Here is an 18179-nt window from a genome sequence, read left to right on the forward strand (position 1 = left end):
TAAAAAATATCTTATATTTTTAAACGGAGAGAATATGTGTTAAAATTATAATTTTATCCTTCTTTCAATGGTGTTAAAAATTAATAAAAATATTTTTTCATGTAATGTGGCATGTGTTTGATTGATTTTATTTGAAAAACTCTATTAATAATATATTGAAGTTAATTAACGTTAGATAGTTTCAAAAATAAAATTAAAAATTAGAGAATTTAATTTTAAACTTTTAAACATCTTATACATTTTAATCTAACTTAAATTAACAAATAAATTGTAGTATTAATTAACTCAAATGTTTTAATTATTTTAATTAATATAACTAAACAAATGAAATTGAGAAAATTTAAAATATTAATTTAATTTAAAAATAATTAAAAGAATACATTTTTTAGCCAACTATGAGGGTAATTAAATAAAAAATAAATAATATGTAAAGAAATTGGGGAAAAGGCCAAAAAAAAGGCAAAATAAAAAGAAAAGAAAAGAAAAGAAAAAAGGGCTAGCACGCACGTTAACGGCCTCATCTCTCCGGGCGATCTATTTCTATTTCATCATCTTCATTTCACTGGTTGCCAAAGTGATTGGCTCTGAGCTATCAGCTATGGACCAGAAACTGATAGAGAGGTTGGAGTCGGCGGTGTCGCGCCTGGAGGCGCTGTCGATCGGGTTCCATTCGCGTGGGGTAGACGCTGCCGCTCTCTCTGGCGCCGATGTGGTGCTGGATCCGTCGATAATTGCCTTTGGCGATCTGATGGACCAGTATATCGGTAGGTTTTCGACTGCTGCAGAGAAGATTGGAGGACAAGTTCTGCAGGTCTCCAAGTTTGTGCAAGAAGCTTTTGCTGTTCAGAAAGAGCTTTTGATTAAAGTCAAGGAAACTCAGGTTAGTTCTTCAGCGACATTTCTCTCTATTTTTTATTTTTTCCTTTCATAAATGGATCTCTGCTGTGGGGAGCAGTTATTGCTGTATATTAAGCTTATGTGCAATGAGGAAACGTTCGTCTGAATCGGTTGATTTTGGTGTAGAATGGCGGATTTGGCTTGCATCATCTGGTCAATTTTTGAAAAAGTTATTTATATTTTTAATATTATCCTTTATAACATACTATTAACCCTGGACAGTTTAGTGGCGAGTGAATTAAATGCAATGGCATGCTTAGTTAGCTTGCTGAGAATGTTAATATGGATGCAAAGATTTACAGACCGTGTGCATTAGCTGAATATTTAAACTTCTTTCCTCCAGACATAATAGTGAAACTCCATGTTTCATGGAATTCCTGGATTTACCCTTACATGGTGAAAGTTTGACGGGTGGTTTTAGAAGAATGAAAGAGGACGGAAAAGAGCCTTGTTACTGGTTATCACTTGAAATAAGCCGATCAGTATTGTAGTGTAGAGCCTGAAACAGTAGAGATTACAATTTTTCTGGAAGCAAACGATTTCTTCTTTCATGTTGTAACCGTGTTGGTTAATCTGAATTCTGAATACTATGAACAGAATGAGATTTGAATTTCATTTGTAGAAGGGAATGCATGAATAATTCTTCGTGTTGTAAGTTTTTAATTACAATATCTGTCCTGGTGATATGCATGAAATAGTAATAATTGACATATCTTCATTGCACAGAAGCCTGATGTTGCTGGATTGTCTGAATTTCTGAAACCATTGAATGAAGTGATCGTAAAAGCTAATGCAATGACAGAAGGACGAAGATTTGATTATTTTAACCACTTGAAGGCTGCTGCTGACAGTCTCTCTGCTCTAGCATGGATTGCATATATGGGGAAGGATTGCGGTTAGTGTGCACAGTTGTTTCTATCAGGAATTCTTATCTGCGGGTTTCTTATTTAACTTCTTTTGTTTCAAGGTATGAGTATGCCCATTGCACATGTGGAAGAAAGTTGGCAAATGGCTGAGTTTTATTGCAACAAGGTATTCTCCTCGCATGCCAGAAGCCTGCTGATTTGTGAGACTAAATAAATTTCATGACTTGCTGGTTGTTTGGTCTTTGATTGTTAACACCAAGGAGGAACCGATATAGGAGTTCTCTTTTGAGTGAAATGGCTTTGGTACTTTTGTTTGTTTGTTACATGTTTAGCAAATATTCTGCTGAACATTTTATCAATTCCAATACATTTGTCCACTCTCTGCTTGAGCCACCAGTTTATATCTGCATAGTGGCTGTGGTCAGAAATAAATGGTGGTCAGTAAGCTCATATTTTGGTGCATAGATTTAATGTATTTGATTTTAAATATTATATTGTATTTATTTGGCAATGCATGAGGTGCAGAATCGTGTTTACTGTTCTTGTATTAACCTCCTAGACATTTCATTTTGGTTGTTGTGTCATGCTTTTGTTTTTGGGTAATAATTAGGTACTTGTAGAATATAGAAATAAAGATCCAAATCATGTTGAGTGGGCCAAAGCTTTGAAAGAGTTATATCTACCTGGTCTGAGAGATTATGTCAAGAGTTTCTATCCTTTAGGCCCTGTATGGAGTTCAACAGGAAAAACAATTGCTCCACCCAAAGCTCCTGCACCGAGTGCACCTGCTCCACCACCTCCACCGCCTGCATCTCTCCTCAGTTCTGAATCATCTCAAGCTTCATCCTCCAAGCCAAAGGATGGAATGTCAGCTGTTTTTCAACAAATTAACACAGGGAATGTCACTGCAGGTAGCATTCGCATCTTTTCAGTTACTGATTGTTTTTTTGGCATGTATGAACCAAAAATTTTTCTGCTAGGTTTGAGAAAGGTTACAGATGATATGAAAGCAAAGAATCGTGCAGATAGAACTGGAATTGTTGGTGCTAGTGAAAAAGACACCCGTGTGAGATCACAAGCATTTTCTAAAGCAGGACCTCCAAAATTAGAACTTCAAATGGGTCGCAAGTAGGTCTAAGCAAGTGTGTGATTTCAATTCGTCTGTATCCCATCAACATCATCCTGACTATTCTTTTTCCATTTCAGGTGGGTTGTTGAGAACCAAATTGGGCAGAAAGGTTTAGTCATTGATGATTGTGATTCAAGGCAGTCTGTATACATTTATGGGTGCAAAGATTCTGTTTTACAGATTCAAGGTACTTAGAAATACGTGACAAATTTCTTTCCATGGTTTTTAAAATGTTATGCTGCCTAACTATGGATGCTTGATGAAAAGGCCACTGACTTGTTGACTTTTAAACAATTTGCAGGCAAGGTTAACAATATAACAATTGACAACTGCACAAAAATGGGAGTTGTATTCAAGGTATGTATGGAAACACAATAAGTAATGGCTTGATTGGGAGTTTTACATTAGAGTTATACAAAGCAATCCATATTTAGGGCCATTTTAAGCTCATTGTGTTATATGCTTGAAATGTAGGATGTTGTGGCAGCTTTTGAGATAGTAAACTCTAATGGGGTTGAGGTGCAGTGTCAGGTAACCCTCTCCTGCTTTCTCTTGTTATGATTGTCGTGGTTTTTGAGGGCTTACTCTTCTATGATTAAAACTTGGTTCATCGAATATGGATTTAGTTGCAATTACGGCTCCTTCAACTAATGTAGGGTTCAGCTCCAACAATTTTGGTGGACAACACTTCTGGCTGCCAGCTTTATCTGAGCAAAGATTCTTTAGATGCATCCATATCTACAGCCAAGTCAAGTGAGATCAATGTGCTGGTTCCTGGTGCTGAGCCCGATAGCGATTGGGTATGTTCTTATATATATCTTGTCTTTTGGTCTATTTTGTGTTTTAGCATTGAAAAGCTTGGGTCGCTGGTGTGGAACAAATAAGACGCTTATTGAAATCATCAAAGTCGTATGTTACCCTGTATTCTTGTTACGCTAGAATGGCATGACATATTTTGGAAGCAATAAGATACGCAATTGTCTAACCGGAATATTAGCCCCAGCCTTTTACTAGTTAGTGAAAATGCTGCAACACGTGGCAATATTATTTAGCTCTGGCGTTTTAATAGGTAGTGAAATTCTCTCCTTCTTGTTAATGCAAGAACAATCTACAAATTCAATTATTCATGTGACTTATTTAATGGCTAAAAAATATTTCGCACAAAGCTTCTGCTGCAAAATTATCTCTCTTAAAAGAGTTAAAGGGAACTTCATCTTGTATGCTAAGGGATGGAGTAAATAAATATTAACAACATCAAATGACGATCTTTACTCTAGCAAGAGGGCAGTTTTTGGTGGTTAATGATGTAGTTTGAATGGGTCTGCTTTCCGTTAAAACTTGAAAGTTGAAGATTATGACATGGAGTTAATTCATTGTTCTGGTGATTATGAAATTATGAATGGCTGTTCTAAAAGTGTTAACTAGATGCATTAACGTTAGTCAAATATAATTGCTAAAACTTGTGTGAGTAAAACTGGATTACAACCGTACCATCTGTTTCAGGTGGAGCATTCGTTGCCACAACAATATATTCATGCGTTCAAGGACGGACGATTTGAAACTACTCCAGCTTCCCACTCTGTAGGTTAATTTGACTGGCGATTCAGAGATTGTATATCTTAGTCCAGTTCAACGGATTGCTATTTGTGTGGCTTCATCTGGCTTTTTTCTTTGATTCATTTCAATCACATAGAGGTGTAATATTATTCATTCCTGGTCGGTTTTTCCATTGGCTTATTGATCCATTGGAAACATCCCGGCGATTTTTATTTTCTTTTTGTGAGTTTTTGGGTGCGGAGTTGGCTTCTGCTTTAGTGTGTCTTTAACTCCGGAGTTGCAGTGTGCATTGTGCAGCTGGTTTTGAGCTTTAAGAGGGTCGACGGAGTTATTTTTGTATTTTTCATGTATTCTATACTCGGGTTTGCATATTTTGAGTATGGTTGAAATCCTTCTCAAGATCGCTAGACGCTCGTCCAGATGAATTCCTTCTCAAGCAAGTTCCATGAGGCTCTTTTTTCCGTCTCGCAGTGTTGCCATTTGAGGCATTTAATTTTAATGCCTTCTTTCTTGGAAGAGACGAAAGCTTCTCTGGGCTGGACTGATATAGAATTGTACAACTTGTGGACTTCTTAAGTATCCTGCGTTAGAATATTTTATATTTTTGTTGCAACAAAAGAAAAGAATATTTTATATATTTCATGATAAAATTCATATGGATGTGTGAATAATTAAATAGAATAATTCACTGACTATAATTGAAAATATTTTGTATCCGTTAAAATATGTGATTAAAAACCAGTATGAAATAAATATATGGAAGCTTTGAAGTAGGAGTGTTTGTACTTGTTTCTTCTCGATCAACCTGGTTCGTTCCTATCATTTGGGATGGGTCTGTTCTGTCCTGAATTAAAACAGGATTGGAATATGGGACTTTGCAAGATAAGATAAAAATGTGTTTAGGATGGAATATGGGATTATTATTGGGATATCTTGTCCCAAATATATTATTATATGTTTTTTATTTTTATTAATATTTAATGCTTTATTTATTTAATTAGATTCAAAGTATATATTTTTTGTTTATTTATTTAATGTTATTTTTAAAAAATCATTTGCTCACTTAAGTTATATAATTCAATAATTTTGTTATTGTTATAGTATTTGTAGTTTAGAGGTCATTTATAGTTATCGTACATTTGAATTTAAGTTGTGGTTGTTATGATTGTGTTCTTTTATTTTAAATTGTAGTTATTATAACTTGATGATTAAATTTTTAAACTTATATTATTTTAGTTTTTGACTTAGCAAGCTATGTAATTTAATAAATATTATTATCTAAATTTCTCTTTCATGTTTTATTTTTTTTTTAATTGGGATATCTCGACTTTCGAAATAGAATGAGACATGAGACAAAAAGTTTAGTCTCATTCATTTTTTTTTTCATGTCTTATCTCATGAACACTCTTACTTTAAAGTAGAAGTTTATTTTGCTAATACATATAAAACAAAATAAAGATATTAACTTGTTCCCGTTTTTTTTTTTTTCATGTTTTGTATGATATTTGAGATAATCAAAGTTTAATAAACTTATCAAGCCTCGGGCTGAAAACACCTCCCCCCCTTTTCGGGCCTAGAGAACTCCAACAAACTTGGACTCTAGTTAAGAGTCATAACTTTTCATTTTCATCTTTTGTACACTCAAGCCTCCAGGTACGCTCAGGTTCTCGATTTATTTTGTCCTCTCTCTGTCTGGGACAAAGAAAAAATATTTTTTAATTCTATTTATAAATCTATTATTAGATTTGTATTAAATTTTTAAAATATTAATATAAGAAAATATGTTATTAAAATTTGTATAGTTGACAATGATAAAATTAAAAACTTATTGAATTTTTAGATAAATTTAACCAGTTTTAATTTTTTTAATTCTAATAAAATACTAGTAACTTATAAATAAAAACAGAAAATTTAGCATAAAAAAAAGTAAATTTAAGAATACAAAAGATGTATCAACTATTAACCTTGATAAATACTCTCTCCAATTCAAAATAGAAGCAGTTTTAGGAAAAAAATTGTGTATCAATAAAGTCTTTATTCTTATAAAAATGTATATTGTTTTTTTACCCCTAGTCCTAATTACTAATGTATTTTATAATTAATGAGAAATACATTTACATAAATATCTAGGTTAATTTTTATAAAAAAATAAATATTTAGGTTAATAGATATAAGAGATAAAATGGAAATTTTTTTAACATGCATTAAATTGCTTGTAAATGCTTATAGTTTGGACCTGAGAGAGTAATTAATTAATTGTACTTATTAGTAATCTATCGATGCTTTAAATCGCATAAATTCTTGAAGTAGTTGAGAATATATCAATATGATCCAATGAATATGAAAAAATTATTTCATACTCCCTTCGTTAAAAAATATAAAGCATTTTTAATCAAATTTTATTCTCAATAAAATAATTATCTACTTTTCAACTAATTTTATTTTTTTATATTTATCCCTATTAAATACTATACAATAAATATAAAATTATTATCAATAAGGACACTTTTGAAAAAAAAAAGTAATAATTATACTTTAAAAACTAAAAATATCTTATATTTTTAAATATATAACTTCTCAAAAAATATCTTATATTTTTTTAACAGAGGGAGTATAAGACTTTGCCTTAAGAATTTTTGAATTTATTTAATCATGAATATCAATAAAACTTTTGAGTTGACTTGACCCCGTCAAGTCATGTTCGAATGAAGATGGAGTAATGGTTATGATTAATGTGTACCCATGAAGCATGTCAATCAATGGAGTTATGGAGGTAGGAAGAAACTTAATTCGCATGTGATTGTTCACTGTCGCTGGGGCTAGAGGCCTTCACTCTTACCTTCGCCATCATTTAAAGTAATTGGGTACACAAAGAATTGCCGAGATTTACTGATTCACTTTCTGCAATGAATTCTTGTTTAGTTACTGTAATGTCACTTGCAACACAACAGTTTGCAGTGTGAAAATGGGGGATTCAAAGATTTTCTCACAAGACATTTAGAATAGCTCATGAATTCTTATGGTTCTTGTTTCCTCCTTGTAATGCTCGTGCTGAAATATGAAACTCCGTGCGACTCCGGAATTCATGTGTTTTTGGTCAGCAGTGCGTATGCATGAAATGTGTTTGATCATTTGTCCCTATGAGTTCAAATCTTGAGGATATTCTTAAAATTTTATTCCCTCTCCCCTCTCTATTTTTTTTTTTTTTAATTGACAAACCATCTCACTGCCAACTTGCCTAGATTTCATCTAGGACTTTACATAAGGAAAAAATTTTAGGTGGAGATCCTTGATCAAACATATTAAAAAATAAAGTTTTAAAATTTTTGAAATTTTATTGCAAGACTCGATACTGAATTGAAATTAAATTTGTGACGAAAATGATAAAATTATCTTTATTTAAATAAATAACATATTGTAGGTAAAACAATTTGTTCGTTCTTATATTGTATATTGTTCATTTACTTATAAAATATTATTAATTATCTAACGTCACTTGTTTATAGTCCTGATTTTACTTAATTTCATTAACTTGTTCATTTTCATATTATATATTGTTTATTCACTTACGGAATGTTATTCATTTTTTTACTTCATTTGTTTATAATTCGACTGTCATTTGATTTCATTTCAAGAGCTCTAAATAAGTGAAGTAAAAAAATGAACAACATTCCGTAAGTAAATAAATAATATATAGTATAGAAATCAACAAGTTATCTTACCTATGATATGTCGTTTATTTAAATGAAGACAATTTTATCATTTTTATTGTGAATTTAACTTCAATTCAATATCGAGTCTTGCAGTGAAATTTAAAAAAATTTGAGGGGTTATCTATTTTATGATTAAGCTCCTTCACATATTCTTTTATTCACATATAGGCCGGGATGAATTCATGATCACTTCTTTTACTCGAGTCTATCATCACTCATCCTAATGATCGTGTGTAAAGTGGTATTACCCATTATTAAATATTTCAATTGTGCTCTTTTAAAGGTAAGTTCGATGGTTGAGAGGTGAGACTTAATCCGGACAATTTACAAGTAGAAAATAGGGAAGAATAAAAAGGTGGAGTAAGAAAAACGGCTTGTGGTTGGGTTTGAGTGTACAGTTTAAATATAGGATCTGCCTTGTTTAGGGGGTTTCAAAAATGACAAAATAAACCCAATTATGTATGCATGAAAGTCATGGCGTGCTGGTTTGCTTTTATGTAGCTGAACCCCTTTTCCAGCACCGAAAAAGAAGAGGAATAAAGTGGCTTCTGCTTCTGCCTCGGTATCACATGGGATTGGAGAAACATTTAACTCTCACTCCCAAAATTGAAGAATTTATTCATTCAATCCCAGTTAATTGTAGTGTTCTTATCACACTGGATCATTCAATTACTCCCTTTGTTGTAGAAGTTTTTTTTTTTGGGCCAAAAACCTTTGTTGTAGAAGTTGGCTGATTGATTGTTATCCTTGTACTAACTCCTCAGGTTAACTTAAGAAACTTATTGATTGGTTGTTGGATCAGCTGTTAGCATTACAGTCCAATCTTCTCCACTCCACTAGCTAGTGTTTTTCTTTTTCTTTTTGTTTTTTTTTTGGGCTAGATTTTGCTTGAATTTGATGAATTGGATGGGTATAGAGGTATGATTTGAGGAAAGAGGGCCCATACGGCATTTCATGACTCCGTGACAGGAATCCAGCTAAGCTGGAAGTTATTTTCACTCAATTCCACGGTCTCACTCATTCACAAAGTCTTTCTACCGTTGCCTATTATTCTATTTTCCACCTTCCTCACGCCATCCGACTCATCCCTCTTTTATTTTCCTTCCACCTTGTTTTCTTAGCTTTCACATTTCCCTTATAAATCCACATCTACTTCCAAGTTTGAACTCTAACGACTTGCTGCTACAATACTTTCCAAATTTACTTCAAGCCAGCCATGGCTTCTTCTCCTTCTCCATCTTCCGTCTTCCTCTGCCTTTCCCTTATCATCCTATTCGCTCTTTCCTTTGCTGGTCAGTTCTTCATTTCCCTCTCTCATCACTTTTTTGGGCTTTCATTGGTTTTCGGCCAAGTTAAGAATACCTGTAAAGCTACTAATGTTAGTACTTTGTAGGATCCGTCTTTGTGAATTTTCTAGGGAAAGATAATTAAAAGTTTGTTTGAGCCTTTTCGCTTTGCAAATGAAAATTGAATTTGCTGGTCTTTTCTAACTTTTGAAACTAGCAACAACTGCGTGTTTTTGTTCAAGTTTACCTCTCATACACTAAGGAAACAGCTCCATTTCTTGTGAATTGTGGATTTTGAACTGATTTCTGACAACGTGATCGGAATCCAATATTGAAATTTAGAAGTAGCCTGTGCAACTGAGAAAAAGCACAACCTTATGCTTTAATTGTTTCAACTTTCATAAACGGCTTCGTTTCTCTTCAATTTTCCATGTTGAAATCGATTCTATTTCATGGGTCCTTCTCTCTGTTTTCCCGTCTTACAGAGTCGCAATCCTTCGTCGGCGTGAATTACGGCCAGGCCGCCGACAATCTTCCCCCGCCGGAGGCGACGGTCAAGCTCCTGCAGTCCACCACCATCGCAAAAGTCCGGCTTTACGGTGCTGATCCGGTGATCCTCAGAGCCCTCGCAAACTCCGGCATCGGCGTCGTGATCGCCGCCGCCAACGGCGAAATTCCGAGTCTCGCCTCCGGTGCTGCCGCGGCCACCCAATGGATCAATGCAAATGTGCGTCCTTACTACCCAGCCACCAACATCACCATCATCTCCGTCGGGAACGAGGTGATGACCTCAGGCGACCAGAACCTGATCTCGCAGCTTGTTCCGGCAATGCGAAATGTCCAGAGTGCCCTCAGCTCGGCCTCACTGGGCGGTAAAGTCAAAGTCTCCACCGTACATTCCATGGCCGTGCTGACACAGTCGGATCCTCCATCGTCCGGATTGTTCAACCCAACACTGCAGGGCGCGCTGAAGCCGATGCTGGCGTTCCTGAAGGATAACAAATCGCCGTTGATGATCAACCCGTACCCATACTTCGCGTACCAGAGCAACCCAGGACCCGAAACATTGGCATTCTGCCTGTTCCAACCAAACTCGGGTCGGACCGATCGGAGCAACGGCTTGCTTTACACCAACATGTTCGATGCACAGGTCAGAAATACCCCTTCTTTTAAAATATTTTTTTTCTGAAAAAAAATAAGCAGAGTAAATTACAGATACTACTTGGTAAAATTATATTTAATATTTTATATTAGAATTTAATGTAATATTTAAAGTATTTTTTAGAATTCATTGCTTTTAAAAAATGGGTAAATACTGAATTAAAAAAAAAGAGAGAATTTTCTTATAATTAAATTGACAATTAATTTGTTAGAGGTGAGAATGAAGCGTAACTGTAATATACTATATATTTTCAGAAGAATATGTAAAGCTGACGTGTATAAGCTGTTAACTTTCCTTGACGATTCGTGCCCTAGAAGGCTCTACTCTAACAATCCAGTGGATGTTAGAAACGTTTCCAATCCATTACTTCCAACTCGAAATTTCGTTGCATATTACTTCTACATATGCTTACGTGAGTTCTAGGCAGTTTCCAAGTGATTAACAACTCTATGAATCATTAAATATAGTTGTATTGTAACATATGATGTGTTTTGTTGACTTGCTGATTTGTCTTAGAAGGAAAAAGCTACCATGAAATAATGACGCCCCATTAAAAGTATAATTTTACCAAGACTTCCTCTGTACCAAAAATTTGACCTTATCTTTTGTCTTAAGCACTAAAATCCCATCCAAACACATTATGTAAGCCAACAATTTCATCTGACATTACCAATCCATGGGTGACAGGCTGACTATCCCCAAATCCTTGCAAAATTTCAAGAATTGTTGAACGCTAGCGAATCACTACGATAAATCCTTGTCCTTTTTACTCAAATGTGTGGGTGAAGTGAAGGATCTGTTTGATATGATATAACAAAACAGACTTTTTTACTTTATAATGTATTACGTCCCTGTCATATTAATGTTTAACAATCCTCTTTTCCCCTAAATAAGAGCACAAGGATTATTTCTCATCCTTGGCTAAAGAACTAGTTGGGTCTTAGGCATGCACGAGACTATCTTAGAAGGTCAAATCAAAATAAACAAGAAAAAGCTTAACTCGAAGGTCTAGCAAACTAATTGAAGCTGGTAAGTGGTAAATTTAATTAGTGACAATTGTGGTAGTTTTGAATACCTTTTTGTTTTTGTTGAGTCTGAACAATACTATTTGGAGCAGGTGGATGCAGTTCATTCAGCTTTGGGAGCCATGGGATATGAGGACGTGGAGATAGTGGTGGCAGAGACAGGATGGCCCTCGAGTGGGGATCCCAGTGAAGTGGGACCCAGTGTTGAAAATGCCAAAGCGTATAATGGAAACCTCATCGCTCACCTTCGTTCCTTGGTTGGCACCCCTCTCATGCCTGGCAAGTCTGTGGACACTTATATTTTTGCCCTGTATGACGAGGACTTGAAAGCTGGTCCTGCTTCTGAACGTGCTTTTGGCCTCTTCAAAACTGATCTTTCCCAGTCTTATGATGTTGGCTTGGCCAAGTCTAGCCAACAGGTGAGGCTTTTTCTATATTAACAATAACACACATTTGATTCCCAAGAAGAATCATGATCAAAGATATATTAAAGTCTTACGTGGATCTGGATTAAAGTGCAACGTACTTGTTTGTGTTAATAGGCTCCATCAACACCAAAACCTGCCGTAGGGTGGTGCGTTCCGAAGGCCAGCGTATCCGATTCTCAGTTGCAGGCGAACCTTGACTATGCATGCAGCCAAGGCATAGATTGTGGAGCAATTCAGCCAGGAGGTGCTTGTTTCGATCCAAACACATTAGCATCTCATGCTGCCTATGCCATGAACCTCTACTACCAAAAGTTTGGCAGAAACCCCTGGAACTGTGATTTCTCTCAATCTGCTACTCTCACTTCCCAAAATCCAAGTGAGTTTTGTCCCTCTCAATTCATTTTTCTTTGCATTAACTGAGCTAACTCTCTGTATTTGAGTGATTTTACATTGTCATCCACAATTACGTCACTTCATTAGAATCTACTGAGGGATAGAAACAAAGGAAACTGGAGCAGTGAGTTGTCTGGTGTTGAAATTCTAAATGCATTGCCCAATTCAAGATTGTGTTACCTTGGGGGGGGGGGGAAAACCAGACTGATTAATTATTCAATTACAGAGATAATTTGCAGAGAAAAATATGATGTTATCCTCCTCAAATGTGCTGCCCTTCAGTTTTCAAACTTGCCATTCAAAAGACGTGGACATTTTATGTTTTTCCTTTTAGAATTTAAAAAATAAAATATTTTAAATCAAGATGAAACTACTCTCAAGTCAAGAGGAATGATGTCTCATTTAGTTACTTTTTTAATTACTTAAATCAATAATTTCCTACCTTCTTTGCAGGTTATAATGGTTGCATTTACCCTGGCGGGAGCACCTAAAAGGACAGAGACCTTGTTAATTTTATCGTCATCAGCAAAAATAATTTTGTCGATAAATTGTATTAGAATTAATCTAACGAATAAAGGGCAATTTTCTTGCCCTCCTTGTTTAAGGGTTATGTCCTTTTTAATCTTGTTGAACAGGAATTTGTGACAGATATTTCAAGTTTCGTCCATGTTTTCAGTCATCGCCAGCGGCCAACACTACTTTAAATCTTATCATTAAATTTGATGAGCTTTATATTTCAAAAAGTTAGAATAAAAATGAAAGAACTAAGTTGGAATACACAAGGCCTCTCAATAATAGGAATTAATGAATTAATAAATTGAGGAAAAAGCAGTAGGGGTTCCAAAGTGGGATTCATAGATTTGAATGACAGGGTGGAGATAGTTGTCCGCCAAGTTGTTGTAGCTCGATAAAGCGATTCATTTCGGTTTTGATGCGTAAATATATATAAAAGATAATACTCATTTATTAAAAAATAAAAAATATTTTTAATTGAATCTTGATTTTTAAATTAGTAATTATTTATTTTTAAATTATTTTTATTTTTTTATATTTACATTTATTTAATTGAGCGTTTCATCTAAAAATAAATAAGCTTAAACGTATAAAATTATCTTAAACTTTAAGACAGTTATATATAACTTTCTTAATCTTTATTTTTGTTTTTCAAAACTTTTTATTGTTAATCATGTTATTTTTTTAAGAGGGTTAAATTATCATTCAACTAAAAAATATTATTAAACAAAAATATTATATTGTATAACTATTTATAATAAATTTTTTTATATTTTTTGAATGGTTGAGTCATTAATAACAAAAAAAAATATCATTATCATTGTATAAAATTTTAAATATTTATGTTTATATTAGTTTTATCTATGTATTTTTGTTATTAATGGTGCATGATTTTATTATTTTAATGTTAACAAAAAATAATAAAATTATGTAGCATTGTTAACAAAAAAACATAGATAAAACTAATATAAACATAAATATTAAAAATTTTATACAGTGATAATAATGTATATTTTTTGTTATGAATGCCTCAACTATCTAAAAAATATAATGAATTTATTATAAATAATTATTTATATAATATTTTTATTTAATAACATTTTTTAGTTGAATGATATTTTAATCTTCATAAAAAATAATATAATTAATAATAGGAAGTTTTGAAAAATAAAATTAAAAGTTAGATAGATTAATTTTAAACTTTTAAAGATGATGGAAGATCTATACAACTGTCTCAAAATTTAAAAAAAAATTTATGCATTTTAACCTTTAAATATTAAATTATCAACCAAAACTAGATTATAGCCTCTGTGCGATGCACAGGAAACACGTTATTTTATTTGTTAGCATTTATATTTATCATGACAAAAGTATTTTATTGAAATTATATTATTTATAGAAAGATTTGGAAAACATGAAAGGAATTTGAATTTGAGAGAGGGAGAAAAATTGCATACTAAGAAGTGAGCAAAATTATTTTTCAGCATCTTTAAAATAAATAAAATTAAAAATTTTTGACAACAAAATATATGAATATAAAAAATAAAAAATACAATACTATCATTAAAAATAAATTTTACTCTGACTACTTATTTATAAATTTAAAAAAGGTTATAAATTTTTTTTTAAAATATAGCGGCCATCAATTAATTGTCATTTCAATGTCACTTACGTTTCACTTAAAAAAAAGTTACTGTTGTAACAAAGATTGTATTTTACAAAAGAAAAGATACTTTTATTTTATATATGCATGTAGATCAGTGGATGCAGTATTTATTGGTCTTGGGATGTAAATGTGATTTGTCTTCCTTGGACACGTGGGTCATTACCAGACAGGCAGGAATATAACACCTAAAGCTTTCTCTAGAGGATCTGCTTCAAACAACTTTTTGAAAATTATATAACATGATAGATGTGTTGGCTTGATGGTCGTTCTGCTAAATCAAGAATACACCATTGCTGCTGCATAATCACGCTCATGCAGTTTTGCTTCCCACACTTGTAACTTCTTTTCCATTTCAATCAACATATCACGATCATGAGGAGGATTTTAGTATATTTGTTATTAAATAATTGAGCAATTTACTCTTTAACCTATAGGTTGAATAGCACCACGATTCTAAACTCATACATTTTGTTTTCTCAACTGTTAGAGTCATAGCAATCTGACCCCTAACGTTAAATTGAAACAGAAGTCCGTTGCTAATATGGTGAGGCCCATAGGTTTAGTCAAATCATCTTCCTTCTCTCCTTTGCTTGCTTCCTGGCCCATATCTCCGCTCTCTCACCTCTGTTTCACCTTCTTCCTCTCTCATCTCTCTCCCCCTTCGATTCCTTCAGTGATTCTCAAAGCTATCACTGTAGTCTCTAACACCTTCCTCCTCGTCCTCTCCTTCATCATGGTCTTCAGTTGCCTCTTGTCCACGATATCCAATGCACCTCACTTCTACTAGATCATCTGCTTCCCGCCAAACACCCCTCCCTCTGGTGCTGTCTTCTTCTTATGGGACTACGTCTTTTTCCTCTTGAAGATTCTAGAATTCATGGACACTCTCCTGATTATCTTGTCAAGCTCTATCCAGCACCTTATGTTCCTCCACATGCACCACCACTCCACCGTGGCCATCATGTGCTACGTTTGGTTCAAGACATCTCAGTCATTGTTCCCATTGGTGCTCACGACCAACGCTCTGTTCACGTGCTAATGTTTGCCTATTACTTATCGTGTGCACTTGGGGTCCGTCCCACATGGAAGAAGCTCATGATGGTTGCCAAATCATTTAGTTATACTCTAGCTTCGTCATTTTAAGCCTTATGCCGTGGTCACCATTTTTATAGGTCAAGTTGGCCCGAGGTCGTAGATTGAGTTTCAATGTTGTTTTCTGTGCTTCACTTTTTGTTTCTCTTTGTTGATTTTCATAACAAGAATTATGGGTTGAACTCAAAGAAGATGATGATGGAGGACAACGAACCTGGGAACCATTGATTTATAGTATCTCCGAGTGATCCTGATCACATATTTAGAAAAGACTCAATCTGTTAAAAAACGGAATGTGTGTGTGTGTGTGTGTGTTATGAGATGATTAAACCTCTCTCTCTTATAATTTTTGAATGTAAAGTAAAAAAGGGGCAATGATTTGAATGCACGAGGGAGTATGAGAGATGAGATATTGGCGGAGAACGAAACAAAAAGAAGTAGAAGGTGAAGATAGTTTGACTAAACGTGTGGACCCCACCATATTGGTAACCAACGTTTGTTTAACAGTGAGGTATAATTGCTACAATTTTAGAAGTTAGGAGAATAAAATGCACAACAAATAAGTTTAATATTTCTGAAATTGTGATGTTATTCAATTTATAATTTAGAAAGTAAAATGCACTTTTACCCTTTATTATTCAACAAGTAGAATTGAGTTAATGTTTAGATTTAGAATTATCTACTAAAATGAGAAATAGTTCAGTGAAATAAATGACTTATTAAAAAACTTAAAAAATTGCATTAACTATTGTGTCCTCCCAATTTGCTGGGAGGCCGGGACAAGTTACATGATTGAAGTAATAATTATTTTTCAATATTTTCGAAATGTTAATTAAAAATACAAACAAAATTATCCCAATCATCATTAGACATTTTTTGTCTAAAGAACACGAGCACATATTCAATCAACGGACTTTAATGTCAAATTCTGCTAAATAATATTACATGATATTTCAATGACCAAACCATCATGTTGACCTACATATAATAAGATTGAAGAATCTTCTGATGTTTTTTTTTTTTTAAATGGAAAAGCCAGAGTCTTAATGAAGGCCAACAATATCTAAAGAAAATAAGTGTCTACACTCACGAAGAGGCTCTGCCAAAACTATATAGCCCTTGTGTCAATGTTTTGAACGAAGTGAGCAATGGAATTTGATACATATATTAGCTTCTCTGCATGCATGTTTATAAGAAGCCTCTCAATTGTGCGTCAAAAGATTTCTGATGTCTTAAACGATGTTATAACTTGCATGATTAATGCCATGAACAGCCAGATTCATTAGATAGTTTTAACAGAATAGGATAACACAATTTTTTATCCTATAATTTTAACGTGCTTTAATATCAATTCTTGTAGTTTTTTTTTTTTGGTTATTTAAGGTTTCTTTAGTTTATCCTATTTGCAACATTAGCCTATTTACTTTTGAATATATCCAAAAAGACGATGAGGTGTTGCTAACAATGTTAAATATTTTAATAAGTCACTAACACTTGAAAGGATGATGTCCTACAATGTATTCCAGAATTCAAGTAAGTGGGGTCAATTGGAGTCAAATTTAGATACTTGTTTTCCCCTTCTATATCAATGACATTAGTGATAGGTCAAAATTCTTTAAAATTATTACTACTAGCTCATCATCCTTTCGAGCATATTCAATAGTAGAGAGGTTAATATAAAATGCAAGATAAATTAGAGAGGCTTGGAATTGTGAAAAAATTACATGTTAAACTATAAGGATTAAAAGTTGTATTTTTTCTAATAGAATCAATGCTTAGCTTAGGGTCTGTTTGGTTTATATTCTCATTTTTTATTTTTAAAATTTGTATTATAATAAAGTTTTTAAAAATAAAATAAAATAAAATAAAAATTTGTTTGATTATATCAATTAAAAAAATTTTAAAATAAAAAATAGATTGATAGTAATGATTATAGACAGTTAATGACAGTAATTAATAATAAAAATTGATCAAGATAACTATAATTTTTAATAATCAAGTTTATTGTATTTCAAAAACAACAAAAATAAAACAAAAACAATTTAAAGTCATTTTTATATTTTTATTTTTTAAAAAAATGAAAATAGATTTTGAAAATAAATAAATAAAAAACATTTATTCAAATAAAATTTTAAATTTTTTTATTTTTAAAAATAAAAAAAACGAACAGGCTCTTAATTTACCTAAAGTCATGCGGCCATAAATTACTAATTATTCCAACCCCTTAACCACCATATTTCCCACTCTTTTCAAAGCATCATTATCATCATGTTTATTTAAATTTCTTCACTGGTTTCCCAAGCACAGGGAAATTATATTTTTTATTTTCGACAATTTTAGGTTCTGGTGAGAGTTTCGATCAGGCAAAAAAAAAAGAGTGATTTGATATCCTTCTGTATTAAATATCCTCCTATATGTCTCATTAATATAGTTTTGTGGACATCACGTAAGT

General features: G+C 33.1%; 2 protein-coding genes across 2 annotated transcripts; both read left to right on the forward strand.

Moving 5' to 3' along the window:
* Nucleotides 1-516: 516 nt before the first annotated feature.
* Nucleotides 517-5025, forward strand: LOC129287126 (cyclase-associated protein 1). The gene is made up of 10 exons (XM_054923284.1): nucleotides 517-880; nucleotides 1624-1792; nucleotides 1865-1929; nucleotides 2374-2674; nucleotides 2744-2891; nucleotides 2970-3079; nucleotides 3194-3249; nucleotides 3367-3423; nucleotides 3549-3692; nucleotides 4396-5025. Exons 1-10 carry the CDS (start codon nucleotides 599-601, stop codon nucleotides 4480-4482), a joined length of 1419 nt encoding a protein of 472 aa, XP_054779259.1. The 5' UTR covers nucleotides 517-598; the 3' UTR covers nucleotides 4483-5025.
* Nucleotides 5026-9231: 4206 nt separating this feature from the next.
* Nucleotides 9232-13135, forward strand: LOC129285226 (glucan endo-1,3-beta-glucosidase 7-like). The gene is made up of 5 exons (XM_054920815.1): nucleotides 9232-9454; nucleotides 9934-10598; nucleotides 11728-12054; nucleotides 12178-12439; nucleotides 12910-13135. Exons 1-5 carry the CDS (start codon nucleotides 9379-9381, stop codon nucleotides 12945-12947), a joined length of 1368 nt encoding a protein of 455 aa, XP_054776790.1. The 5' UTR covers nucleotides 9232-9378; the 3' UTR covers nucleotides 12948-13135.
* The last annotated feature ends 5044 nt before the right edge of the window (nucleotides 13136-18179 follow it).

The sequence above is a fragment of the Prosopis cineraria genome, unplaced genomic scaffold (assembly GCF_029017545.1).
Source record: "Prosopis cineraria cultivar Desert tree isolate PC_DT_omini unplaced genomic scaffold, ASM2901754v1 PC11, whole genome shotgun sequence".
NCBI classification, from domain to species: domain Eukaryota; kingdom Viridiplantae; phylum Streptophyta; class Magnoliopsida; order Fabales; family Fabaceae; genus Prosopis; species Prosopis cineraria.

Excerpts from the sequence above, each read along its gene's own strand:
- LOC129287126 (XM_054923284.1), top strand. The coding sequence starts at position 599 with ATGGACCAGAAACTGATAGAGAGGTTGGAGTCGGCGGTGTCGCGCCTG. Across the intron at positions 1,793-1,864 it reads ATATATGGGGAAGGATTGCG|GTATGAGTATGCCCATTGCA; the intron begins GTTAGTGTGCAC and ends TTTTGTTTCAAG. Across the intron at positions 3,250-3,366 it reads AAATGGGAGTTGTATTCAAG|GATGTTGTGGCAGCTTTTGA; the intron begins GTATGTATGGAA and ends CTTGAAATGTAG.
- LOC129285226 (XM_054920815.1), top strand. The coding sequence starts at position 9,379 with ATGGCTTCTTCTCCTTCTCCATCTTCCGTCTTCCTCTGCCTTTCCCTT. Across the intron at positions 10,599-11,727 it reads CCAACATGTTCGATGCACAG|GTGGATGCAGTTCATTCAGC; the intron begins GTCAGAAATACC and ends TATTTGGAGCAG. Across the intron at positions 12,440-12,909 it reads TCTCACTTCCCAAAATCCAA|GTTATAATGGTTGCATTTAC; the intron begins GTGAGTTTTGTC and ends CCTTCTTTGCAG.